At 37.5% G+C, this 27,644-nt stretch overlaps 1 protein-coding gene and 4 non-coding genes across 8 annotated transcripts; all 5 read left to right on the plus strand.

Annotated features, from left to right (window-relative positions):
• Nucleotides 1-334: 334 nt before the first annotated feature.
• Nucleotides 335-27,422, plus strand: NOP58 (NOP58 ribonucleoprotein). Of its 4 annotated transcripts, XM_067026576.1 has the most exons (16): nucleotides 341-608; nucleotides 6,383-6,459; nucleotides 8,261-8,313; nucleotides 8,516-8,635; nucleotides 11,808-11,929; nucleotides 13,671-13,807; nucleotides 15,401-15,465; nucleotides 16,422-16,556; nucleotides 17,902-18,047; nucleotides 18,670-18,796; nucleotides 20,695-20,858; nucleotides 21,723-21,857; nucleotides 22,107-22,168; nucleotides 23,859-23,992; nucleotides 26,567-26,727; nucleotides 27,118-27,422. In XM_067026576.1, exons 5-16 carry the CDS (start codon nucleotides 11,822-11,824, stop codon nucleotides 27,166-27,168), a joined length of 1,425 nt encoding a protein of 474 aa, XP_066882677.1. In that variant the 5' UTR covers nucleotides 341-608; nucleotides 6,383-6,459; nucleotides 8,261-8,313; nucleotides 8,516-8,635; nucleotides 11,808-11,821; the 3' UTR covers nucleotides 27,169-27,422. The 4 variants fall into 4 exon arrangements, with proteins under 4 accessions (XP_058909412.1, XP_066882676.1, XP_066882678.1 ...); XM_059053429.2 differs by lacking the exon at nucleotides 8,516-8,635 and having other exon boundaries at nucleotides 335-608; XM_067026575.1 differs by lacking the exons at nucleotides 8,516-8,635; nucleotides 16,422-16,556 and having other exon boundaries at nucleotides 336-608.
• LOC131751724 (small nucleolar RNA SNORD70) lies at nucleotides 7,608-7,696 on the plus strand. Its single transcript, XR_009334287.1, has one exon. It is a non-coding gene; the product is annotated as a small nucleolar RNA SNORD70 (small nucleolar RNA).
• On the plus strand, nucleotides 8,410-8,496 carry LOC131751723 (small nucleolar RNA SNORD70). Its single transcript, XR_009334286.1, has one exon. It is a non-coding gene; the product is annotated as a small nucleolar RNA SNORD70 (small nucleolar RNA).
• On the plus strand, nucleotides 18,101-18,186 carry LOC131751739 (small nucleolar RNA SNORD11B). The gene has a single exon (XR_009334300.1). It is a non-coding gene; the product is annotated as a small nucleolar RNA SNORD11B (small nucleolar RNA).
• Nucleotides 19,171-19,254, plus strand: LOC131751738 (small nucleolar RNA SNORD11). The gene has a single exon (XR_009334299.1). It is a non-coding gene; the product is annotated as a small nucleolar RNA SNORD11 (small nucleolar RNA).
• Nucleotides 27,423-27,644: the final 222 nt, after the last annotated feature.

Consider the following 27,644-nt stretch of genomic DNA (forward strand, 5'->3'; position numbering starts at 1 on the left):
AAAAAGTGACAGTCATGATGAGGTCATTCTGATGACTTCAAAGCAGGGCGATCGGGGGAGTAAAGTCTAGCGGCTAGCATTTCCCAAATTCCAAATGCTTAAGGCAAACAGACAAGACAGCTTCGCATTTCTCTTAAGGTAAAATACATCATATATGGGAGTTTAAAAAACAATTTAAAAAGCGCGAAGGTTTTCACTTTCAGATTTCCGTGAACCTAATCGTGTAAAAACTCATTTTGTTCCCTAAGAAATCTCGCGAGATTTTCGTGGTCCTCTGTGGCGGGAACAAAACGGAAGCCAAGGAGCACTATGCGGCAAGTCATCTGGCGGAAGTGAGGTCATATCCCAGAAGCCTTGGAGAAGGAGGAGCGCGTTCACGCGTTCTGCTTGTAGTGGAGTGTGGGACGTTTAGGCAACGTGATCTGGTTCTTTGCGGGAAGGTGGGAGCCCTGGTGCTTGGCCAGCCGCAGCGTTGCGGGCCTTTGGTGGCCGCAGATTTGGTCTTTTTTCACAGATATAAGAGCTCGGCGGCGGGCCGAGCAGCGCCCTGACCCGTCCTCACCATGTTGGTGCTGTTTGAAACGTCCGTCGGCTACGCCATCTTTAAGGTAGGTGGGAGATTGATCCGTTGGAGGGGGAAGGCAGGTGTTGGGCAGGAGGGGAGAAGGGAAGACGTAAAGAGAGGACGACGGTGCTCAGGATCGCGTGGGTGCCTTTTCTGTCCCCCTCATCTGAAAGGAAGCGGGGAGGGTTTGGGCCTGGGAGGCGCATGTTTCGGTGAACACGTGGCCGCGCCGTTTGGGGCGCTGGGTTCAGTAAGAGGATTTGGCCTAGTTAGAGAGGTGGACAGGAGCCGTATTCGAATTTTACAGGTTATGATAAGGAGTATGGGTTTTGTTCTGAGAGTTTTGAGGAATGATTGGAAGGTTTTAACAGAGGAATGATCTCATCTAACTTTGTCTTTTAATGCAGTTGTTTTGCTCTGTGCAGAAGAGATTACGAGGGATGGGGTGCAAGAATGGAAGAGGGATATTTTTGCATTAAGCTAGAAGAGATGAAGTTGCTTGGGTTAAGGCTGGCATGGAGGGAAAGAAATATCAGGAGAAAATTAGAAGGTAGAACTGACGGGATTGGCTGGTTGAAGAATGCGAGGTTTGGGTTTAAGTAAGTGGGTTTGTGGTGGTAGGGAAGGGAAAAGAAGGTTTAGGGATTTGGGGGCTGGGAATGGGGAGGATACTAAAGAGTGCAGTTTGGGCTGTGTGAAGCTTTCGATGTCTTGTTAGACGTGGAAATACAGTGGTCATTTCAAATTTGAAGCCCAGGGGGGAAGTCTGAGCTGGATATAACCAACCTGAGTTTTGGTTTTTTTAATAAGGAAAGTTTGAGACTAACTTCAAGTTCATCAGCAAGGAAGTAATTGAGCAATAGGACATTCGTGTAGGGTGCTGTTGAGATGTTAGGAAGCATGAGGTAAATTGAGTTCTATCCACGTGTTGGACTCTTGGCTTCAACGAATATAGCAACGAAAAACAAATTTTTCATAGGTACTGACAAGTCAAAAAATGCTAGGTAAACTATATAGTGTGATTCTAGTTATAAATTAAAAACCTGTGTGGTACGGGTGCAGAGAGTCTGGAAGGGTACATACCAAAATGTTTATTTGGGAAAGTTTTTCATTTTATTTTCCAAGTTTCTCTTTGACATTTGAAAATATACTTCTATTTGCATGTTACATTAAATACTTATAATTTTAAGAACACCAATGAGATAATTAAAAACCGAAAGCTGATTTTGCTTCTTTTTCCTCTCATTAGAGTTGTCTGAGATTGTAGTATTAGCTTTTTTTTTTTTTTTTGCGATACGCGGGCCTCTCACTGCTGTGGCCCCTCCCGTTGCGGAGCACAGGCTCCGAACGCGCAGGCTCAGCGGCCATGGCTCACGGGCCCAGCCACTCCTTGGCATGTGGGATCCTCCCGGACCAGGGCATGAACCCGTGTCCCCTGCATCGGCAGGCGGACTCCCAACCACTGCGCCACCAGGGAAGCCCGTATTAGCAGTTTTAAGGGTCTAAAAGGCTTTGGAGCCCGGGAACGGGTTCTATTAGACTTTCCCCAGCTTTTTGCAGTCTTTTCTAAATTATTATTATTATTATTTTAAAAATATTTATTTATTTATTTGGTTGCAGCAGGTCTTAGTTACAGCAGGCAGGCTCCTTAGTTGTGGCATGCCAACTCTTGGTTGCGGAATGCATGTGGGATCTAGTTCCCTGACCAGGGATTGGACCCCGGCCCCCTGCGTTGGGAGTGCAGAGCCTTAACCACTGCGCCACCAGGAAGGTCCCTCTAAATTCTTAGAGTTCTGCACATGCCCCCAAATTCTCTTAGCCAGAGTAGTCTGTCATATTTTTTTTTCCTTTTTATAAATTTATCTTATTTATTTTTGGCTGCATTGGGTCCCCGCTGCTGCGCGCGGGCCCCCTCCAGCCGCGGCGAGTGGGGGCCACCCCCCGCCGTGGCGCGCGGGCCCCGCACTGCAGTGGCCTCCCCCGCTCCTGAGCGTGGGCTCTAGGCGTGTGGGCTTCAGCAGCTGTAGCACAGGGCTCAGCAGTTGTGGCTCACGGGCTCCAGAGCGCAGGCTCAGCAGTTGTGGCGCACAGGCCCAGCCGCTCCGCGGCACGCGGGATCCCCCCCGGACCAGGACCCGAACTGCGTCCCCCGCACCGGCAGGCGGACCCCCAACCACTGCGCCACCAGGGAAGCCTTCTGTCATATTTTGAATCAGCGTCTGTGGATGAATTTCATCCAAATTGATGTTATGTATACTGTCCTGACCTGGATGCTAAGAGGGGAGGGGTAACTTTGCACTGTCCAGTGGTTGCTTCTAACAGTGGGGAGGAGTTGGTTTAGCAATTGTATGGTTTCTAGACCTGGGTCATAAAGTATAAAGTCATGATTTATTGATTCCTACTAATAAAGAGTATTCTCCATAAAAATAAGTCTTCAGTATTCTGTTGCAGTTTTTAATGTTGTTTATCTGCAAGTTACTGTTAAACATTGTAAAGAATTGTGGTTTATGTTTTATGTAACCTAATGTTAGAGAAATAACTAAAACTAAAGGCTTAAATATATTGAAATATTGCTTCATTTATAAATATTTGGAGTTAGTAGCTGTTATTGATTCTTTCTGAATAAAATAGGCATACAGAGTATTCCGGAATTAGTGATGGTTGCACAATTTTGTGAAAATCACTAAAAAGTAAATTGTACACCTTAAAAGGGTGAATATCATGGTACATGAAATATATGTGTGGAGATATGCAATACAAGGTTATTAGCTCCCTTTTGCATAATCTTTCGAAATGCTGGGGTATAAAATTACCTTGGTTGCATAAAATCCATGGTTGAATGAGAATGCTTTAAGAAAGTTTTTCAAACTTTTTTAAAATCTCAGTTCACAGTAAGGAATACGTTTTATATCATGACCCAGTATATGCATATCCATATATACACAGTGATTCAAAAAAGGCTTTTAAAACTTTCCAAAAAATGTTTCTTTATTAACTTTATTGCAGAGACATTACCTAAAAGAACTATTATTATTATTATTTGTAGAATATTGTAGAAACTCAAGCCTGTGTCCCTTATGTCACATGGCACACAGAATAAGACTAGACATTCTTCAGTCTTACTCATCCCAGACCTTTTGTAGCTGTGCTTCCCAGTATGGTAGCCACTAGTCACATACAGCTATTTAGCACTTGAAATGTAGCTAGTAAAGCTGTGGAGATGAATTTTAATTCATTTAAATTCTTAGTAGTCACATTGTACAGTGCTGCTGTGTAGCATAGTGTTGTGTGTTCCTTTATTTCTCAAGGGCTCGAGGAAGAGCTTTTTATGTGAATACCATAGTTCCTATATAACATGATTACTAAGCAATGTTTTTCCAGCTTTATTGGGTATAACTTACATACTATATAACTCACTTTTTGTAAATATAAATAGGTACATATAGTACTTATTATAGTAAAACTAGCAAACAATATAACAGCAGTGCTAAAGATTTTAGTGGTGACAATAGCTAAATTATTCATTCCATCTTAATCCAAAATGATAAAACTTAAAATGGATTTTGCATATTAATGTTTCAGATTTCCTTGTCTGAAAATGAATGATTAAAAATTTGAGATAAAAAATTGAGATAGGTGTATAACAGAAAATGCAGCAATTATTTCTAATTCTGTTTTTGTTCAGACTTTATTAGTAATGTTCTTTTCAGTATGTTGTGCACGACTGGGAACATAAAGTAGCCAAGGTTTTGTTTGCCATAACAAAGTCCTTGGAGACCTTTCAGTGGTCATGAATTAACATGATTTCATTACATTTCTTTTGTTGCTTTAACCTGAAATAATCTCTCTTTAATATGCCAATTTTGTTGTCCAAATGTTATCTTCAAATATACTTGCTTTTCAACTAGAAAAAAGTGTGAATTTTACTCATGAGTCATATCCCCTATTTGGTACGTATCCTGTCAGCCATCACTGAGCTTTAGGTATGGTTAACCACATACTGAGTAAACTACTACTAAAAATCACTACTATTCTGTGAATTTCCTTTAACAAAAAAAATAAATTTGAATTAAAGTTTCAGTGCATTCATGAGATTTGATGGAATGTCTTTGTATTCTAAAGTTTTCATGACATACAAAATAGAACTGTTAGTCGTTTGTAATTTTTTAATACAAGACCGTGAGCTTTGCAATTGTTTACTGCTTCATTACTCTGATTCCTGTTTTTCCAATTCTGTAAATATGTTTGATTCAGCTGTGTGTGGGATTAAATTTAAACAACACAATAAATCCTTAAAGTTATCTTGCCACTCTCATCTGACAGAAAATAAAGATGTTCTGCAATATCATATTTCTTCATGTTTCATCATGGAAATATGTACTAGGCTATAACTGGGTAATAAGTCTTATTATGTAAATATTTCTGTGGTACTGTGGATTTGGTGAAATGTGGCTGGTCGGTAAAGTATAATTTTTAGTTGATCAGCAGCCTTTTTCCATAAGATATGTATAATATCTATAATACTATATTTCATCAAGTATAATACACCATTATTTTACACTGTTAGTTAAACTGACCTACCATCAATTGTAAGACATCCCAATTTCAAGGACGTTAAATATGGGGGGAAATGGATTTTAGGATTGATCCTACCGTAGCTTATACTTGGGCAGTTGACTTATCACACAGTATTGGTGAGGGTGTAGGAAAATAAGAACTTTTATTCACTCTTAATTTAAGTGAAAGTAATAGAAGCTTTTGAAGGCATTTTGATAATACATTTGTCAACATGCGTTTCTTATGATCATTTAACTCCACTTCCAATAATTTGTCCTAAGAAATACAACATGTATACCATACAAAACTATGTATATTTATCAATTAAGGCATAAATGATGATATATTCATACAATGCAATTCTTGTTAAAACCTAGAATTATGTTCACAATATGTTAAGTGTTAACTGTATAGCACGATTCCTAAAAGTACGCATTAATAAAATGCAGCATAGACAGTCAAAAAGTCTTGAAGAATATATACCTAAATGTTAATGGCTGTGTTTCATAGATAAAAGTACCCCTTTTTTCTCTTTGCATGTTAAAATTTCTTACATAAGGATGTGTCTTAGAACTAATGGTATCTTAGTTTTAGAGAAATCCGTAATTCTTGTCAGGATGTTCATAGCAATAAATAACTTTTTTTAAAAAAATTATTTATTTATTTTTGGCTACATGGGGTCTTCATTGCTGTGCACAGGCCTTCTCTAGTTGCGGCAAGCGGGAGCTACTCTTCGTTGTGGTGCGCAGCTTCTCATTTCAGTGGCTTCTCGTTGCGGAGCATGGGCTCTAGGCACATGGGCTTCAGTAGTTGTGGTGCACGGGCTTAGTTGCTCCACGGCACCTGTGATCTTCCCAGACCAGGCCTTGAACCCGTATCCCCTGCATTGGCAGGTGGATTCTTAACCACTGCGCCACCAGGAAAGTCCCTAAGGAACAAATTTTATTCTGTAGAAAGTAGGCAAATAAATTCTGTTGATCTGTGAATATGACAGGCTTTGTGAAGGGGTTAGGGAACTCCTTAAAAATAGAAAGTTTTAAACAAATACCCCGCTAGATCTAAATTCCATCCAGTTACTCATTGGGCTACTTGATTTATTAGTTTGACCAAAAATTTATACTGGGTAAGAAAACTGGTTATTTCAGAGAGAAAATAGCTCCCACCACCCTCATTTTGATGTACAATTGTACTTGAAGAGTATAGCTGTATATGCCTAAGCTGTGCGATTTAAAGAAAATTATTTTAAATATTTATTTACAGGTTTTGAATGAAAAGAAACTTCAAGAGGTTGATAGTTTGTGGAAAGAATTTGAAACTCCAGAGAAAGCAAATAAAATGTAAGTCATCTTGAAACTAAGAACTTAGCAGTTAACATTTAGAGGGTTTTGTTTTTGTTTTGATTTTTGTGTTTGTGCCCCCCCCCCATTCATGTAATATATCCATAACTTTTTGTTTGGAACTCTATTTCAGGAGTAATATTGGTATGAGCCCAATTATTAGATTCCTTATTTGGAGCATAGGCCACCTCAGCTAATTTGTATTAATTGCAGATGAGGTTGGACAGCACCCAAAAAACCACTATTTCTGTAAGATATTTGAAAGCATAAATTGATTGTGAATTAAGTATAAATTTATGTTTAAAGTAATAACTGTCAAAAGCATGGGCTGCTAATTGATTTTACTTATAATTTCTCTACATTAGTGATATTCAGGTGTTTTTGAACTTAATTCATAGTTTAATTATTCTTTATGACTAGTATTTCCTAACTCCCTCTGGTGTAGTAAAATAACTAGCTAGTAAATACTGGAAAGGCATACCTTTGTTCCCCAATGTCTCTGGACAGGAAAATAGAATATAACCTTGATGCCCATCCTAAGAAAGGAGTGGTAGAGAGAGCTGGCTTTTCCTCAAGGTAGAGTCAAGAAGGCTGTTTCACCATCTGTGAATCACCCTGTGAAATATCCCATTTGGTGAGTGTGGTCCTAGGAAGGAGCCGAGTGATCTCTTGATTATGTCCTTGGATACCAAAGGGCATTTCATAATTCATCTGCTAGTGCTAATAAAAACTCACTAGAATAGAAGGAAACTACTCAAGCTTGCTAAAGAGTGTTGAACCCAAAGAGATGTCATACTAAATAATTAGGGAAACATGGTATACTGGAAAACCATGCTTCAGAGTAATTTGTATAATGTGATTGCATTTTGCAGGTGTTGTTGTACACCTATATATGCATTTATGCAAATATACAGAGATATGAACAAATGCCACTTCAGATGAGTGGAAATGGGGTTAGGTGGAATACGGTGAAATAATTGCTTTTTTTCTTACCTCTTTCTATTGTTAAGTGTGCATTTAAGGTACCACCATGGGGTTCCCTGACAAGGTGAGAAAACCTTGCTTAGGATAACATTATTTTAGACACAGTGGAAGACTAGTTTTCCTTTTCAAAGGGCTATATGCTTTAGTTGTCTGAGTTAACTTGATTCATTGTTGTCGATGATGTATCCTTTTTGGACCTGAATTTACGTGATCTAACTCAAATATTCGTCACTACCACTGAGACAACAATGGATTAACTGTATGTATTTGTTTTGATATAAAATAATGTTGCCCTGCACACAAGTGAATAGGGAGCAAGGGGGTAAAAAGTAAGGGTAACAGGAATTAGATCTAACAATTAGTTATTTTTTTAATGGAACCTGTACTGGATGCACAAATCAATGTCATGAGATTACTGACGCAAGAGGGACCGTTACACCTTTTCTTAAGCCACTTCTGTGCTGTATAGTAAAAGGCATTTGTGACTGACTTTAAGCAGCAGAGGTTATGTTTAAGCTTCAACATCTTTCCTGTGGTTTAGATGTGGTAGCACACCTCTTTTCTCTTGTTCCAAGTTTCCTTCAAAACCTACAACCTCTATAATAGTTCAGACATTACTAGCCTAACATTTAGAGAAATTGGTCATTTTATTGGTCATTTTAGAAGAATATCTAACTTTACACCAATACCCAATGGCAGGAAAGTTTTTTTATTGGTGTATGCTTTGGAAACAGTCCAATACCTCTTCTCCTAAATATGTGGCTTTTGCACAATCAGTGTTCCCCCATAACATTTTTTTTTTTCCCCTTAATTCTAGAGTAAAGCTGAAACACTTTGAGAAATTTCAGGATACAGCAGAGGCATTGGCAGGTAAAGTCAAAGACTAGCTTTTTTGGTTCTTTAGATATTGGTGATTTGTCATCCTCATTAAATGATTGTTTGCTTCAGTTGCCTCAGTTAACCGTATTCAATGTTGTCAATGATGCATTCTTTTTGGAACTGAATTTAAGTGATCTAACTCAAATTCGTCACTACCACTGAGACAACATTGAGTTAGCTTTTTTCACTATAGGGCTGGTTTTTCCCCTACATGTGATGAGAGGTGAGAAGTGGTTAAGTTGATCTCCCTGTGGAAACCAACAGCATAATGCTGAAGCACAATTCAGTAAAAGCTGTTCTACAAGGGATCAAGGTAATGTGGTCAAGTACACTGCTCTCTGATCATTTTAATCCAAGGGTAAAGTTGAGAATAGCCAGGATTTAGAGTTAGAATAATAATAAAGCAGCTCTCCAGGTATATACATTTTTAGTTTAAAAAAGCACAGTATTATTAAAAGATTTAAGAAAACTAATAGGGGGGTGTGTGTATGTGTGTGGTGGTTTTTTTTGTTTTGTTTAATACATAAACTACAGAAATGCCTAAGAGTTTACCTGAAGGGGGCATGATATTTTTATGATTTAGAAGAATGGATGACTGTTATATCCTTCAGCTAGTCCTAGGGATGAGACAACAGGCATGAGTAGGGTTTACTTACTAGGCTTGGCTTTTTTTTTTTTTTTTTGGCTGTACGCAGGCCTCTCACTGCTGTGGCCTCTCCCGTTGCGGAGCGCAGGCTCAGTGGCCGTGGCTCACGGGCCTAGCCGCTCCGTGGCATGTGAGATCTTCCCAGACCGGGGCACGAACCCACGTCCCCTGCATCAGCAGGCAGACTCTCAACCACTGCACCACCAGGGAAGCCCCATAATGTTCTTTTAATGCTAGGGCAAACAAGATCAGATATAAAACTCTAATCATGAATTTTCAGTTGCTTAAATTCTGTATCTCAGATCAGCCAACTACTTACTGGTATAATTTGAAAATGAAGGACCATAAGGAGGAGTATTACAGCTTAAAATTAAGCCATAAAATTCATTTGACTGAATCAAGTAATTTTGTCTACCAGCCACAGGAGAAGGGTATAGTTCTCTTATATAGTGAAAATTAAGAATCTTATTAAATATGTTGGAATATTAATGGACTACCCCAACCTTGGCAGAGGGGTGAGCTGAAGGAGGAGCCAACGAGGCCAGTTTTCACGTTTTAAAAAATAGTTCTAGGGCTGCACACATCCAGTAATTGAAGTCTTATAGAGCCATAAAGCATAAATATGGTAATTTTTGCCTGGAAAATAGTTCTGTTCATCACAGCTTTAAAAATAAATATGGGTAGAATTTTGTTAATATCCCAGGCAAGATTGTGTTAGCTATTCTCCAACTCTGGGGAGCGTTATTCATATAGATTGATTTGAGTAGCTCCTCCTGGAGTTGTAAAGTGCTGCAGCTCTGATCTCAAATGGCCCTTTTTGGTGGGGTGGGTATTCCTTAAAATAATGTAAGATAAATGGAGAAAATAGCATGCTGGGTAAGAATTTAAAGTCAACCCCACACACTCTCAATCTAAATTCCATGAGGGCAGAGACTGTTGTTCACCATCAAATCCCTAGCACAAAAATATTTTGGGGTAGGGCTTCCCTGGTGGCGCAGTGGTTGAGAGTCCGCCTACCGATGCAGGGGACACAGGTTCGTGCCCCGGTCCAGGAAGATCCCACATGCCGTGGAGCCTGCATGTCCAGAGCCTGTGCTCCACAACGGAAGAGGCCACAACAGTGAGAGGCCTGCGTACCGCAAAATAAAATAAAGTAAAAATATTTTGGGGTAAATGAATGAAGGTAGTGAGCTCTATCAGGAATCTAGTCATAGAAATCTACAATGCCTTTTCCCGTCAGTTTTCACCAGGAAGTTGAACATCATCTTATTATTATTAAGAGAACAGAGTCCTTCCTGGGAATTAACTTCCCTCTCCCAGTTATAAGACAGTTTTGACAGAACTAGAACTAAGTGGTTGTAGATGTCAGGGAATACATTTAAAACCTGTAGCCTGAGAATGAGTCCAGAGTGTGTCAACTTACAGTGGTCTCAGCAGCTAAAATGTGCCATTTGCATAGCAAGGTTTATTTTTACTCTTGGTTAGACTTGTAAGTTTCACATCTCACAAACAGCCACAGTAAAGTTTGGAGCCAGCCTAAATTTGGAGGAAGGGGGAAGACTGCTGAGGGATGCTGAATAGTGGCTAATAGAGAAGAGGAAAGAGTCAGCTTCCCCTTATCCCTGTCACCATCTCTGTATACCATCTTTAAAAAATACAGATAATGAAGAGTGATTAACAGGGAAGTTAAATGTTTGTTAATGTTAGAGTGAATCTAGAGTAGAAATTTCTTTACTTTTAAGAAATCTTAAAGGAGAACACTAGGTTAAAGTGTGAGAGTAAATGATAGGAAAGATTGAGAGCTAGAAGCAGGACATTGAATAAAATCTTTTAATTAGAAAAGATCAAACACTTGTAAGGAAAATACACTTACTAGAGAAATGTATATTAGAGAGGAGTCAATGTTTTACAATATGTAAATTGTTAGAACTCAACAAAAGTAGCTTGAATCTTAGCTTCTTAGAGTGTAGAGACCTCTGTAAGATCTGTGTGGTTTTTGTCCTCACCTTTCATCTTCCAGATAGCAGATGAAATGCACTTGAAATTCAAATGATTGGGAATTTGAATTCCCAAGGAGGAAAGAGCAAGTACCTGGCTGATTAAGCACAAACTACTGCCTGACCTTAGAAATTGTGACAGACTTCCTGCCAGGCATACTTTAAGTTCAGCCAAAACCCAGACAACTAGAAGAGGTATTAGTATTAATTAGTCCGTGTGGGTCTAAAGGATCTAAGTATAGGTCTAAAGAAGTGAGAGTTATAAAGTAGCACATTTAGAGCTTGCTGAAAATGAAAACAGCCTCCAACTCAAATTGGCTGCCTTCAGTAGTACTCAATCGCTGGAGGTTTATAAGTAGAGGCCTGTTGACACATCTGGATCAAGGATTAGCAAAAGTAAGACCTCCACTCGGACATACTTAAACTGTGGCAGAACCTTCAAAATGAATACACTGCTTTTTACTGGTCTTGAAAGGGTTTTTATGGTATTTCACAATCAGACCAGTCGGTCTATAGTGACACAGGAGAGTGAATCAATTTATCATTCCAAAACAGATTGTTTCTAACAACTTGCAATTCTGAGTTCAGAAGGATTGTGTGACATAGAGAAAGGAATGCTGAATCTGGTTTAACTCCTGGTTCTGGAGTGGAAATGAGGGTGGGAAGATCAGATGAGATTGTGAAATGTGTAACGTTTATCATTTCACTTCAGAAGTAATATTAAATTCAGCTCTTCTGAAAAGAAGTGGGTTTTTTTTCTTTATTTATAAAATTTAAATAAAATCTTAAGCTCTTACAGTTAAAGTTTTGAGTTAACTCTTTTGTTTTTCTTCCTTAAAAAGCATTCACAGCTCTGATGGAGGGCAAAATCAATAAGCAGCTGAAGAAAGTTCTGAAGAAAATAGTTAAAGAAGCCCATGAACCCCTGGCTGTAGCTGATGCTAAGCTAGGAGGCGTTATAAAGGTAGAGTTATAATTTTCTTTTATGCCTGCTGATCAGAGCTCACCATACAGCATAAAGACTACAAAGCCTAGCCTTTACAATGAGTTATTTATCATAAGTTCTCAGATTTGAATACTTGATCTTTTTCCCCTATGCTATGTAATAATTGGTTTCCAATATGATTATCAAAACTAAGGTTATGTAAGTGACGCCCCAAATGATAACACTTTATGTATATCCTGCCATATTTTTGTTTAGTGACATTTTTTTCCCTTTCAACATAAATCACATTTCTTTTTTATTGTATGTGTTTATTAGAAAACTTTAGTAGGGAGTAGAATTGCTAAGGTTAAACATAAAGTGAGAATGGAAAGAAAGGCTGGATATGTAGGCTCCCAAACATGCAAGGCAGAACATTTTAGAGGCCAGTTGCTTTAGAAGCCAGGTGGCTTCTTTTGTTGAGGAACACAGGCTCTAGGTACATGGGCTTTAGTAGTTGGAGCACGCAAGCTCAGTAGTTGCGATGCACGGGCTTAGTTGCTCTGTGGCATGTGGGATCTTCCTGGACCAGGGCTCGAACCTGTGTCCCCTGCTTTGGCAGGCAGATTCTTAACCACTGCACCACAGGGAAATCCCAGTTGCGATACTTTGATTTTCAATAGTTACAGTAGGTATTACAGTGCAAGTTCATGAACATACCTCTCATTCTTTTTATTCTTTTTTTTTTTTTAATTGAAGTGTAGTTGATTTACAGTCCTCTCATTCTTGAAGTAAGGATCAATTCTAGGTGTTTGGAGGTAAGAAAGTGCTGAAGAGATTAGAGGGGGGTTTTTTTGAGGTAGGATTGTGAATTAAATAAGTTCGTTTGGGTAGATTATTTCTAATACCATCAGGTAATGAAGTTTTCAATGAAGTGCCCACAAGTCTTAGTTTATATTTTTCTGTTAAAAACGTTAAAGTTTAACCTAATAAACATACAGAAAGGCACATGGGACAGCAAGTTGCTGGCTGGTGGGATTATGAATATCTTTAATTTTTTCTTCTCACTTTCTCCTTTTGAAAAACTTAAACACTGCTTGTCTCTTGTATGCATACTAAATATTTGTTTCTTTAAATGTGATGCAACATACACAGTTTTGCATGCTTGTCATTTGCATTTGATGCAATAGAACTGTAAATTTGTATGGAGTTAGCAAATACACTGCAAAGTGAAAAAAATGAAGGCGTCCAGAACAGGTTCATCCTGTTTGCCTGGGGTGTGTAAAAACTTAAATTTTATAAAGATTTATGTATATGTGTACATATATACATTAACATTAGTATAGATTTGGAAGTACTTCAGGGATCCTAACAGTAGGGAAAGGGCCTAAGGCCCAGAACTTGTGCTTTTTATTCAGTTCCCTTCTCTATAGTACTATTGATTAAAATCTTCTGTGTTTACTACCTTTATAATTTTTGTAAGAGGCTAAATAATGTAAGGTAGTAAAAGATCGCTCAAACCAACAAAAAGAACAAAATTACTAGGTTAAATTGTATTTCTCTATTTATGGCTTAGATTCACGTAGAGAGACTGCCTTCCCGGAAGCTTATACCAATTTTGACCTCTACCAATAGTATATTCAAGTGTTCTTCCCACAAACACGAGAAACTGCTTTTATGAAACTGAGAAATGTATATATTTAAATCAATGCTGTTTTAGTATTTAAATAATTTTAGGAAAAGTTTAGTTCTTTATTTGATACACATGTTCTTGTTCTTATAGGAAAAGCTGAATCTCAGTTGTATCCATAGTCCTCTTGTTAACGAACTTATGAGAGGAATCCGTTCACAAATGGATGGATTAATCCCTGGGGTAGAACCACGTGAAATGGCAGCCATGTGTCTTGGGTTGGCACACAGGTGAGATTTACTGGAAAATAGTCTTTTTATTTTTATTTAATAAACAGTTATATAGCACAGTTCGAGGTATGTTACAAATACTATCTTAATCCTCAAGAATCTTATGAGGAAGGTAGTAATAGCATCCTCATTTAACAAATGAGGAAATTGATGCCCAAAGTCAGTATAGCTGGTAAGTGATGAAGCCATAATTTGAACCCAAGCAGTTTGGCTCCATTGTCTGGGCTCTAAACCTGATGATAGGCATTCTCTACCTCTAGTATTAGATGCCACAATTCTTGGGCTTTCTTTTCTCTTTTACATCTCCTAAATCATTTGCTACCATTCCATCTACTTGCTATCTCCCTGAATTTTCTCATCTGCTAATGATCTCTTCTGCTTTGTGTGTGTGGCTTGTTTTATTGAGTTTTTTTCTTGAGTTTTTATGAGGCAAAGAAAAGCATTAACCTGTCATGTTTAACCAGAGGTCCATTAGACCAGGAATTTCTGCTATACTGTGATATATATGATCCTGAAAAGCTTGGCATTCTTTGAAATTGCACTACAATAATAGGGTTTGTGAAATAAAAATAGGATTAAGGGTAAAACACTCAAAACCTAAGTAACTTTGTAACCCTAAAAAAATTAACAGTTAAAAAGACATGTTAGGGACTTCCCTGGTGGTCCAGTGGTAAAGAATCCATCCTACAATGCAGGGGACTCGGGTTTGATCTGTTGTCAGGGAACTAAGATCCCACATGCCGCAGGGCAACTGAGCCCAGTGTGCCGCAACTAATACCCGGCGCAACCAAAAAATAAAGGACATGTTAAATTTATATTACAGAAATACTACAGTAAACAAAGGTCTGGACCTTTGAACAAATAAAATATGAGCATAGATTAATGAAAGGGTTAAACCTGGGTTACAGAAATGAACAAAATGCAAAAAAGTCAGGAAAAACTTTGTAATAAACATTTCTAAGAGAGAACAGATAGCTAAACTGAGTTAGGGTCCAGATTTAAGATTAATTGGCATTGTGCACAGCAGTAGTTCTCAATCAAGGGCAATCAGATAGCCCTCAGAAGACATTTGGCAATTGGGGTTGAGGCCAGGGATGTTGCTACACATCCGACAGTGCACAGAATAGACCCCACAACAAAGAATAATCAGGCCCACAGTGTTAATAGTGCCAAGATTAAGAAACCCTTATGTACAGTATTGTTCCTACATGGCTTTCTTCTTTTCAGGTGTTACAGTGCTGTACTTTTCTTTTTTTCCAGTGGCATAAAGCATTAAATATGCTGCAAAAATCATATGTGAACCAGTATGGTTTGAGCTACACAGCATTATCCTATTTATCATTCATAAATTAATTCATGTTTCAGAAATGTAGGTTATAGCAGGACAGATGTATTGTTTTCTTTTTAAATGTGTATTTTTAGATCTTAAATACTGTATTCTTATTTAGCTGATGTTTCCCATGCAGGAAAAAGGTAAACAGTGTAGCTCCAGGACAGGGATTCTGGTAAAAGTTTTTTTAAGATGTCAATTAAATGCTTTCCCTAAATGCTTTTTTTTTTTTAGTGATTTATATTTTTCCCCCTTCTCCCCAGCTTGTCCAGATACAGATTGAAATTTAGTGCTGATAAAGTGGATACAATGATTGTTCAGGCAATTTGTAAGTATAGTATATGTGAGGACTAATCTGTTTGTCTCTTTGTTGTGGTTTTTTCCTACTGTTAAAATTGTATCTTTTCTAATTGTTGAGGAAGAAAAGGGAGATCAGCTAGAACTTGTAGTAAGTAAAGTAAATTGAAAAATGCAGAATAGAAGAAAGGAAAAACTAACTATAATTTGACTAGTTGGATAATATGGATTACACTATTAATGTAAACTGATTGATTTCTCTTTTTCCATGAAAAATGATAAAACCATAAGTGGGATCTGTGTTGTGTTTTATTTTGCTTTTTTCTTTTGTAGTTGTAGGTCATTCTGCCATGTCATTGGGTGATTTTTTGACATCAAAGTCTGAACGATTTCCAATTTCAAAAATCCCTTTAAACAGCAATTGTATTTGTAGGTATATATACCCAAAGAACTGAAGGCAGGTACTCATATACTTATGCAGCTATGTTCATAGTAGCATTATTCACAGTAGCCAAAAGGTGGAAACAACCCAAATACCCATTAACAGATGAATGGATAAACAAAATGTGATATATACATACTATGGAATATGATTCGTCCTTAAGAAGTTCTAATACGTGCTACAACATTCATGAATTTTAAACGTTATGCTAGGTGAAATAAGCCACAGGCAAGAAGACAGATATTGTGTGATTCCACTTATGAGGTACTTAGAATAGGCAAATTCATAGAGACAGAGTAGAAGAGATAACCAGGGGCTGGGGAGGTGGGCACCAGGAGTTATTTCACGGGTACAGAGTTTCAGTTTGGGTTGATGGAAGAGTTCTGTAAACGGATACTGGTGGTGGTTGCACAGCATTCTGAATGAATTTGAGTCACTGAAATGTACACTTGACAATGGTTAAAATGGTAAATTTACATTTCATCACAAGTTTTTTAAAAATCCTTTTAAGTTCCTATTTTCTTTTTCATTTTAATCTACTGCAGCCCTGTTAGATGACTTAGATAAAGAACTAAACAACTACATTATGCGGTGTAGAGAATGGTATGGCTGGCATTTCCCTGAATTAGGAAAAATTATTTCAGATAATTTGACATACTGCAAGTGTTTACAGAAAGTTGGTAAGTAACTTGATCCTTTAAGGCATTGAAAATAGCTATTTATTTATTTATTTCACTGTAACTCATTTAAAACATGAGTTACAGTGGGTTTTTTTCTTAAACTTCCAAGAGATTTTCATGTCTTGCAGGTTTGGGGAGTGTAGCCATATTAATATCTGTTAGAGTTCAGGAACAAAATTAACTTTGATTTTGATGGCCTGTGCAGCAGAGAACATGGTTCTCAAATTTGGTTTTTCTTTTTTAAAAAATTATTATTTATTTTTGGCTGCGTTGGGTCCTTGTTGCTGCGCACAGGCTTTCTTTTAGTTGTGCTCAGTGGGGGCTACTGTTTGTTGCGGTGCGTGGGCTTCTCATTTTGGTGGCTTCTCTTGTGAGCACGGGCTCTAGGCGCATGGGCTTCAGTAGTTGTGGCACTCGGGCTCAGTAGTTGTGGCTTGCAGGCTCTAGAGTGCAGGCTCAGTTGTGGCACACAGGCTTCGTTGCACCAAGGCATGTGGGGATCTTCCCGGACCAGGGCTCGAACCCGTGTCCCCTGCATTGGCAGGCAGACTTCTAACCACTGTGCCACCAGGGAGCCCCAAATTTGGTTTTTCTGGAAATGGCTTCTTATGGTTAATGTGTCTCAGTGAAATTACCATTAATAAGGACAACTGTGGACTGGGGGTATCCTGAAATATATTAATAATTATTATTAAAAATAGTATTGCTGGGCTTCCCTGGTGGCGCAGTGGTTGAGAGTCCGCCTGCCGGTGCAGGGGACACGGGTTCGTGCCCCGGTCCAGGAAGATCCCACATGCCGCAGAGTGGCTAGGCCCATGAGCCATGGCCGCTGAGCCTGTGCGTCCAGAGCCTGTGCTCCACAACAGGAGAGGCCACAACAGTGAGAGGCCCGTGTACCACAAAAATAATAATAATAATATTGCTGTCTATACTGTTAGTGTAAAATTGTATGCTATTAGTACAGCAATATTAGTAGAAGAACATGAGTATTGTTAATAAATGAGTTACTTGGCTCATATTACATTATCATATTACTACCCGTAAGAATTAATGGCCCTAGCTTCAGTATAACCTTAGCTACAAATTGTCTATCACAGTATTGTAAGTCCTGTTTCATGGTGTATTTTGTTTTTTTTGTTATCTATATTTTTTTTGGAGGGAGGTGGTAAGGAGAAAAATCAAGCCTTTATATGAGGAAAGTTACTAGGTCAAACTTGTTTGCTTTTTGTTTTGTTTAGGCATCCTTTTCATTGGCTTATCTCTACTTTTTTTTTTGACTGTTTGGTGGATTTTATATAATTTGTTGAAGAGTGATTCTCCCTCATCCTCTGCAAACATTCCATAGGCGATAGGAAGAATTATGCCTCGGCCACGCTTTCTGAATTACTGCCAGAAGAGGTTGAAGCAGAAGTGAAAGCAGCTGCAGAGATATCTATGGGAACAGAGGTTTCAGAAGAAGATATTTGCAACATTCTGCATCTCTGCACTCAGGTAAACTATACACATAGAGAAACTAGTTGTGGTGGTACCAGCTCTGTAATTTCTGATGGCAATGATGATTTTTAAATGTATTGTTCACCTGATAAATAAATATGAGGGTGTTCAGTCACTACCTCATCTGATGCCATCTTGACTTATACTTAGAGGGGGAGATATATACTAAAATGAAGTTAAGAGTAATTTATGTCTAACTAATTTATATTGTTAGCATTATCTGAATAATATATCCATTAAAAGGCAGAGAAGTATAGCTTCAATTATTTAATTCTAACTTTTATGTTTGTAGCCTGTATTTTTTTCTCCCTCTCATTTGAAGATAGCTATACGAGAATCACAGGGGATGACAGAAATGTCTAGCCCTTGGAGTTTTTTTAAATAATAGCAATATTGATTAACATTATTTTTAGGCAGTGTATTAGCTTGTTTCCATACGTTATCTAATAAGATTGTCACAACAGCCCTTTTATAGGAAACTGAGGTAAGAAATGGTTAATTTTCCCAGGGTTGTACAACTGCTCTATGATAATTTGGGACTCCGGTGTTTTAGACATGTGAGTTTTATACTATTTTTACTCTCGTCATTTATGACTATTCCTTTTGTCCCCTACACTAGGTGATTGAAATCTCCGAATATAGAACCCAGCTCTATGAATATCTGCAGAATAGAATGATGGCCATTGCACCCAACGTTACAGTCATGGTTGGTGAATTAGTTGGAGCACGGCTTATTGCTCATGCAGGTGATGATTTTAATGTAATTTGTAAACATGGGTATTGAGAGAGTTGAGTTGTTTTCTAGGTAGGATTTTTTTTTTTCTTTTATAATTTGTTTTTGGGGTATGCGGGCCTCTCACTCTTGTGGCCTCTCCTGTCGCGGAGCACAGGCCCTGAACACGCAGGCTCATCGGCCATGGCTCACGGGTCTAGCCGCCCCGAGGCATGTGAGATCTTCCCGGACCGGGGCACAAACCCATGTCCCCTGCATCGGCAGGTGGACTCTCAACCACTTCGCCACCAGGGAAGCCCTTTTTCTTTTATCTTTAAACTACACTTATTAACGTAATTCTAGGAATAAATAGAAGTAAATGGTATATTTGTGAGGACTAAGGCCCAGGTGTTCAATGATGACTTTTATTTGTATGCCTGATTTCCTTTCGGATAATGAAGGCATCTTTGGTCACTACCTCTTCTGAGACACTTGTGGTCCCTTGTCAGAAGTTTGTTATGGTTATTTAGAACAATCAGATGAATACAGGAGGATGAAATCAGTATAGGCTTACCTCGTTTTATTGCACTTCACAAATACTGCTTTTTTAAAAAAAATTCAAAGTTTGTGGCAGCTCTGTGTAGAGCAAGTCCATCGGCATCATTTTTCCAACACCATTTGCTCACTTCATGTCTGTGTGCCACATTTTGGTGATTCCCACAATAATTCAAACTTTTCCATTCTTATATTTGTTAACATTGATCTTTGGTCAGTGGTCTTTGATGTTACTACTACAACTTCCTGAAGGCGAGTATGTTTGTTGAATATTAAGCATGTATCTAGTGGTTGAGCAACTGCATTAATATTGATGTTTTCTGGGGAAATCCTTGGTGGTCCAGTCGTTAGGACTCCACACTTCCACTACTGGGGGCCCAGTTCAATCCCTGGTTGGGGGACTAAGATCCTATAAGCCGCGTGGCCAGCCCCCCAAAAAAGAGAAAGAGTGTTTTGTTTTTTTATTTGATGTTTTCTGACAGAAAATCAGTGCAGCATATCTAACAAAGCATCAGCTTTAATACCTAATTATTGTGCTTATATTTCCTCATCCATATCTTTGGGGTTTTTTTGTTTTTTAGTTTTTGGTTTTTTTTTTTTTTTTTTTTTTTTTGGCTGTGTTGGGTCTTCATTGCTGCCCACAGGCTTTTTCTAGTTGCGGCGAGCGGGGGCTACTCTTTGTTGCGGTGCATGGGCTTCTCATTGCAGTGGCTTCTCTTGTGGAGCACAGGCTCTAGGTGTACGGGCTTCAGTAGTTGTGGCACATGGGCTTTGTTGCTCTGCGGCATGTGGGATCTTCCCGGACCAGGGCTTGAACCCGTGTCCCCTGCCTTGGCAGGTGGATTGTTAACCACTTGCCATGAGGAAAGTCTCCTCCTCATCCATATAAACAAGGGGTAAATAAAGTGTAAGAAGTTTATCACATAGATCTACTGAGATGTCCTAATACTAAATTTTCACCTTATTTATCTGTTTGTTTTTTCATATCTATAGTAGTAGGATATCTGATGTCTAAAACAAGTCTCAGAAAAATAGGGGCAAGATTGGGTGGTGTCTGAATACATGTGTTTTTATCTCTCTGCCAATGAAATGTGAAATAGTAATACCATCTCTTCAGGCAAATGAGTAAAATTGAACAAGTAACCTTCAGTTTGTCATAGACATTCATCACAGACCTCTGCTTGTGGTGTTAATGGATGAATCACAAATGCTGAGGTATCAGGAATTTTGGGTAATTCCAAAATATAGAATCCTGTATTATGTCAGATTTTTATTTACTCTGGTGGCTATAATATTAAGACTATAGGTCTTTTTAATACATGGAACTTTCTAATACTTGCAGATACATTCCTGGTAATTACTTCTTTTCTTTTGAAGGTTCTCTTCTGAATTTGGCCAAACATGCAGCTTCTACAGTTCAGATTCTTGGAGCAGAAAAGGCACTCTTCAGAGCCCTCAAGTCTAGACGAGATACTCCTAAGTATGGTCTCATTTATCATGCTTCACTTGTAGGCCAGACAAGTCCCAAACACAAAGGAAAGGTCAGTTACAATTTTCCTGGAGTAGGCCTTTTTTTCCTCCAAACCATTTTCCTCCTACTGTTTCTTTTTCATCAAATAGAGAATGGTGAATTCTTTACATAAACACTTACGTACACTGAAAGAAAAGGTTAAAAGAAAGTGTTATTGCTTGCTGTTACTATTTTTCTAGACTCCACCCATTGGTGGGGACAGGGATGGCACATCAAAAGTTTTCTGTGTGGCAGGAAACAAATTTAAGATCAATATTTATGACCTATAAAAAATAATAGCACATACACTGTGCTAACACTTGATAGGACTTTAGTGAATCCTCTTAATAGCCCTATGAGTTGTAGGTGTCTATTTTACAGAGGAGGAAACTGAGGCTTAAAGTACTTTCAATCTTATTACAGGATACATAGTTTAACAGGAATTGAAATGTTATAAAATTCAGAGCAGAGTGATGAGAGAGATAAAGGGTTCAGTAAAATAAAATGTTAGTTAAGCTTGTGGGGCCCGGGGGCTATACTTAATCTGGATGATCTCATGGTGTAGGACTAGTGTCACATAGTAGAAACTAAAGGAAGATGGAAGAATGGTTTGAGCTAGTTTTAGACATAAGCTACTACAATATCTTTACATCCAACAAAATAATGGTGGTTGTGTTAGCCATCATACTAGGGCAAAGATTCAAATAGAAGATAAGTGGCTTGAGTTGTATGGTTTACAATACTTTTGTAATTCCTGATTTTTAAAAAATCCTAGAGTAAATTATAGAGTCAATGATTCATCTATAGTGTTCTCATGAATAAATTTTTGAGAGAATTTTTTACATCTCATCTTGGAGTATAGTTTGAATGCCTCTAACTTCAAGTTCTCTATTAGATTTCTCGGATGCTGGCAGCCAAAACTGTTTTGGCCATCCGGTATGATGCTTTTGGTGAAGATTCCAGTTCTGCGATGGGAGTTGAGAACAGAGCCAAATTAGAGGCCAGGTTGAGAACCTTGGAAGATAGAGGGGTAAGAATCACATCCTGCATATTGCAGAAGTGTTACCTGTCAAAAGTTAATAAACCACGAGTAGTTTATGTACTTTTTCATTTCATTTGCTAACCAGTTTTACTTTTATACATTTTAGTATGTCTAATATATTCTTTTTGTGCTTGCTGTTAACAGTTTACCTAATATATACTAAAAATTGACATACTACCATATATATTATCAAGAGATTATGCCTTAGAAAACTATTAATAATTTTTCTTTTCTTAGATACGGAAAATAAGTGGAACAGGAAAGGCATTAGCAAAAGCAGAAAAATATGAACATAAAAGGTGAGTGAGTACATTTGGAAGAGCATGAATGAATAATTTTTGCTTATTTAAATGTTAATTGTTGAGTTTTTTTGTTGTTTAAAACAACTAAGTATCCCCCTAATTTATTTCTTTGCCATTTACAATTTTCATGTTCGTGTCTAGTTTTTAATCATATACACATTTTTACGTTGTTGCAATAAGTACACATAACATATTTGTTTTGGCCTTTTTCCTTAATATTTAATCTATTCATTTCCAGATATTGATAATAAATATTTTTCATTCATAGTTCCTATATAGTATAACATTTATCAAAACCAAAGTCCATTCAGAGTTAAGCCACAGGGAAACCTGTTTTTTTTTTTTTTTAAAAAAGAGTCAAAAGACAAAGGAAAAGTCTAAAAGTGGCTAAGAGGCATGATTAGTATTCAGACCTCACTATGAAATTTAAAAAGATACTTGTGGGGAGAGGTGTTTTTGTTACTATTTGAGATAATGTTCAATACTGATGAGGTTGCGATGATAGAAATAGAATGTGGAAAACAGATTGATGGTATGTGTCAACAGCCTTAAAAACATTTCTAGTCATTAATCCATAAACTATGCTTTTAGGACTTCTTACAGTCCTTTAGTAAAATCTTGTAAGTGGGCAGGGAAAGCAATATGGTAACATCTCATTATAAATATGTATTTAGATATATGTTTTAGTATACACATTCATAAAAATTGTTTTCCTTTATTCTGAAAAGAAACCCAATGTATTCAGTTATGGACATTAATTAACATTTACTTTTATATTGTGAATTTTCTAAGATCTCTACAATGACCATGTATTTTGTAATTTTTAAAGCCTAATTTGTTGTGTTTAGTTGAAAAAAAATGTGGATCTTTGTTTTGGGGCTTTGTTTTTGTTTTTCTTTTCTTACAGAAAGTCAAAAGTTTAATAACACATATATCTGGGAGAGACCCAGGAGAACCTATTCACTACTTTGTTTCTTAAATTATAAATGTTTTTAACCTATAAAAGTTAACAGCCGTGAGCCTGCAAGATAGCTTAATAGAACATTCCTTAGCTTGTTTTGAACAATTTTTTAATCTTCCCATGCCATTATGCTTATGACTTTAAACACATGTGCTTAAAGCACCAATTATGAGATTTAGTTCACATTTTTGGCACTCAGTACTTTTTCTTTCTACTTTGTTAGAACAAAAGCAAACATTTGGGTTTCAAGGAATCTTTATCCATATATATCCCTTCTTGTTCCTCTGCTGCTTGGAATCTTGTGATGGAGTATTCTGTATTAAATTTGATTTAGGGTTTTAGTTTTGTTTTTCATTGAATTGCCCAGTGTTCTAAAACTCGAATTAGTTCAGTTTTTACTTTCTAGTGTAATCATTTGGTATAAAGAGATTTCCTCCATTTTTTCCCCTATGCTGATTGACTATTTTTCTATACTATAGTCACTACATTGATTACTAAATCAATTCATTTAGCTCACCACTTCTCTTGAAGTGTGAAGTGTGACCTACTGTTGACACCTCTTTACCTTTTGGAGACTTTTTCATAAACTGCCCTAAAGCCACTAAAATGAAACAGCATTGTATGCTTGTGTAAGTATTACCTAATGACATTTCCTTTTAAACCTCTTTAGAATTATTTGATTACTGATATTTGTAGGGATTTTCTAAAATTCTATGGCTCTTTCAGTGAAGTGAAGACTTACGATCCTTCTGGTGACTCTACACTGCCAACCTGTTCTAAAAAACGCAAGATTGAGCAGGTAGACAAAGAGGATGAAGTGGTTGAAAAGAAGGCCAAAAAAGCCAAGGTTAAAATTAAAGGTTAGTTTGAGTTTTTTTTAATGTCATTTGTACTCTTATTCCTTAAGAAGTACACACTTCATATATTTGGGAAAGTACGTACCATTGAACTTTATTGTGAAACCATCCATATTGAAAGCTAATGGTGTTTTAATAAACCATCATGTTCTCTGGGAATAGTTAGGATATTGTTAAATTTATCATGTTTCATAGAGGAATGTGAGAAGTGCCTCTTTGAATATGTAAGATTATACTAAGTGTACTAAAACTTTAGTTTCTACCATGTGAACTATTTTGAGAATCAGCTTAAAATAGAAGAAAAGAGGTATGTGGTTTCTAAATTAGTTGCTGAAATATTTATGTTACAGTAGAGCATAGAATTGATGCAGCACTACTTTTCGTCATTGTTTCTGTTACATGGAAAGGACTAGAGTAATAACTGGGTAGCCTGCCAGCAGAGATAGTATTTTTTAATAGGTGCTCACCAGTGAACTAGGCTCTCTTGCAAAGTTGATAAGTGAGCTCCCCCATTTATTAGCTGCACCTGTGTTGAGTGCCTACCAGCTGGTCTAGCAAGAAAGGCATTAAAGCAATGACTGATATAATTTTGAGTTTCTAGATAGCTTAGTGGTCAAAAATACTATCAGCAAATGTGGACTCCTGCTCTGGGTGAAGAAAACATAACCAAGTTATTTAAGTGTTTCTATTTCCTTACTGAACAATAAGGAGGTCCCTAAACCCATCAGTAATATTTGAAACACCCAACTCCAGATGTGTATCTTTTTTGTGTGTGTGTGGTACACGGGCCTCTCACTGTTGTGGCCTCTCCTGTTGCGGAGCACAAGCTCCGGACGCGCAGGCTCAGCGGCCATGGCTCACAGGCCCAGCCGCTCCGCGGCATGTGGGATCCTCCCGGACCGAGGCACAAACCCGTGTCCCCTGCATCAGCAGGCGGATTCTCAACCACTGTGCCACCAGGGAAGCCCAGATGTGTATCTTTACTCATATATTCATTAAGCTTTTCAAACTTAACATTCCCGGACCCTTACCACTCCCAATCTGTGGCTCCATAATATTCTCCATCTTATAAATGGCGATTCTAGTTGCTTTGCCCTTTAACACTGACTCTTTTTATAACCCAAGTCTATTCTGGCAGCAAATCCTCTTAATTCTACTTTTTTTAAAAAAAAGGAAAAAAAATTATTTGTTTGGTTACACCAGGTCTTAGTTGGGACAGGTGGGCTCCTTAGTTGTGGCATGGGAACTCTTAGTTGTGGCACACATGTGGGATCTAGTTCCCCAACCAGGGATCAGACCTGAGCCCCGCTGCATTCGGAGCTCAGACTCTTAACAACTGTGCCACCAGGGAAGTCCCTTAACTCTACTTTGAAAGTTTATCTAGAACTGAACCACTTATACCCATCTCTGCTATTCTTAATGTGGTAGCTACAGTGGCACCCCCATTAGCTCTCTGATTTAATTCTACTCCTTGCTCACTCTGCTCCAGCCACACTGGATTCCTTGCTATTCCATGAACCTGCCAACCCCACTTCTCTCCTAAAATAACCTTAGCATTTGCTCTTCTCTTTACCTGAATATTTTCCCTCAATATAGATACATAATTCACTCCCTTCCCTCTTTTATTTTTATTTCTTTTTAATTCCTTGGCCACACAGCATGTGGGGTCCTAGTTCCTCAACCAGGGTTCGAACCCGCACCCCCTGCAGTGGAAGCATGGAGTCTTAACCACTGGACCACCAGGGAAGTCCCCTCCCTTCCCCCTTTTAGGTATCTGCCTGACTATCCTGTATAAAATGTCCACATGTATTGCCCTCCTCAGTGTTCCTCTTCTTTATCCTTAGGACTGTTTACTTTGTAAAATATTTTATAGCATTTCTTTTTTTGGTCTCTCCATTCTCTTACTAAAGTAAAAGATTCGTAAAAGCAGGAATTTTTGTCTGTGTTGTACCTTGCCGTATCTCTAGTTATCTAGAACAAGCCCTGGTGTATAGTAGGTACTAAGTAAGTATTGATCAATGAATTTCTAATGATAGCAACCAATTATTAAGTCCTCGTTCTAATGTGCCAAGCATTCATGCTAAGCATTTTGCATAAATTTTCATGTGTTAAATCGTTAAATCCTAGAAATTGTCCAGTGAGATAGACATTGCTAAATTTTATAAAGATGAGGAAGTTGAGTTTATAAATGTTATTAAATGTCTTACTCAGGGTTTCAACAGGTTGAATAAACCCAAGTCTCTTAACTCCAAACTCTTATTAATCATTTCTAATATAATTGACTAGTCTCCCCAAAAAAGTGGGTTTGGTAATCAGATGATTTGTTTTAATCCTGATCTCTCTATATAGCTACATGATCATGAGAAATTTACTTCTCTGAGCTTTCTATCATTTGTAAAGTTAGTGGTAGTATACTAGGTAGATATTTGAAGGACCTATGCAATTATAAAATTATGTAATAAACATTGGATAGTTGATCCGAATGACAAGAAAAAACTAAGTCTCTCAAAGGGGTTTTGAAGGAGAGAAGTCTGATGCAATGTTAATTGTAGTATCTTTACACTTAACCTTATTCAGTTGAAGAAGAGGAGGAAGTAGTAGAAGTAGAAGAAGATGTAATAGAAGTGGTGGAAGAACAGGAGACATCTGTGAAGAAAAAGAAGAAAAAGGACAAAAAGAAACACATTAAAGAAGAACCGCTTTCTGAAGAAGAACCATGCACCAGCACAGCAATTGCTGTATGTTTGTTTTTAATTACCAGTACTTTATTGACATGGGCAGGGTTTCTATATTTTATTCTACTCTGTATATTAGAAATGAACAGGTAGTTTTTTAAAAATGGTTTCATTGATGAGGAAGTAAAACAACATTGTTGTGTTTATATTATAAAGGGCCGTTTCCTAAACCTAGAACCTTATTGCAAAATGGGTTTTGTTTAAGGGTGGAAGAGAATATCATTTGGTACAGATGATAAAGGTGGTTTTATATTTTTAGATTTTAGTCTTTGCTCCAAACTTGTTTTCCAGGGAAATAGAATAGACCTGCTTTGCTTTTTATGAGGAAAAGTTATTTTTAATCACTCATACATTTACAGGTCTTTCAAAAGCATTCTTGTTGGTTATTTTCAGAGTCCAGAGAAAAAGAAGAAAAAGAAAAAAAAAAGAGTTAATGAGGACTAATGGAAGGAACCATTCTTTCAAAGATTTCTTAATTGAATCACCTGGATACATCACGCTTAAGATTCAGTCAGAAATACATCAGAGATGCTCTCTAAAATAATCAATGGGAGGTTGGATGAAACAAAATGATTAATCATCAGTAGCATTTCATACCTGTTTCTGTCTCAACATCACATCAACTCTGTTAATTTTATTATATCATCATTTCTTAGAATATTTGTTATACAAATAAAAATATTTTCTTTGTATTTTAAGGCAGTTCTGTGGTTTCTCTGTTTTACGTAGAGAATTTTTGGCCATTTCTGTATGTTATTTAGCATTTGATGATTAGTATTTTGATAATTATACCTGAAAAGTGAGAGTTGTGAACCATTAATTTGAAACGTAGCCTTTTGGAAGGTAGCAATTAGATGGACCAGTTTAAGAATCCCACTCTAATATGTTTCTCTTGCCTTTTTGGACGTCTTTCATTTTTC

Source organism: Kogia breviceps, chromosome 2 (assembly GCF_026419965.1).
Source record: "Kogia breviceps isolate mKogBre1 chromosome 2, mKogBre1 haplotype 1, whole genome shotgun sequence".
NCBI classification, from domain to species: Eukaryota; Metazoa; Chordata; class Mammalia; order Artiodactyla; family Physeteridae; genus Kogia; species Kogia breviceps.

Coding starts and splice junctions, on each gene's coding strand:
- NOP58 (XM_059053429.2), top strand. CDS start 564: ATGTTGGTGCTGTTTGAAACGTCCGTCGGCTACGCCATCTTTAAG. Junction 18,797..20,694: donor ACGGCTTATTGCTCATGCAG/GTGATGATTTTA, acceptor TTTCTTTTGAAG/GTTCTCTTCTGAATTTGGCC. Junction 21,858..22,106: donor GAACCTTGGAAGATAGAGGG/GTAAGAATCACA, acceptor TTCTTTTCTTAG/ATACGGAAAATAAGTGGAAC.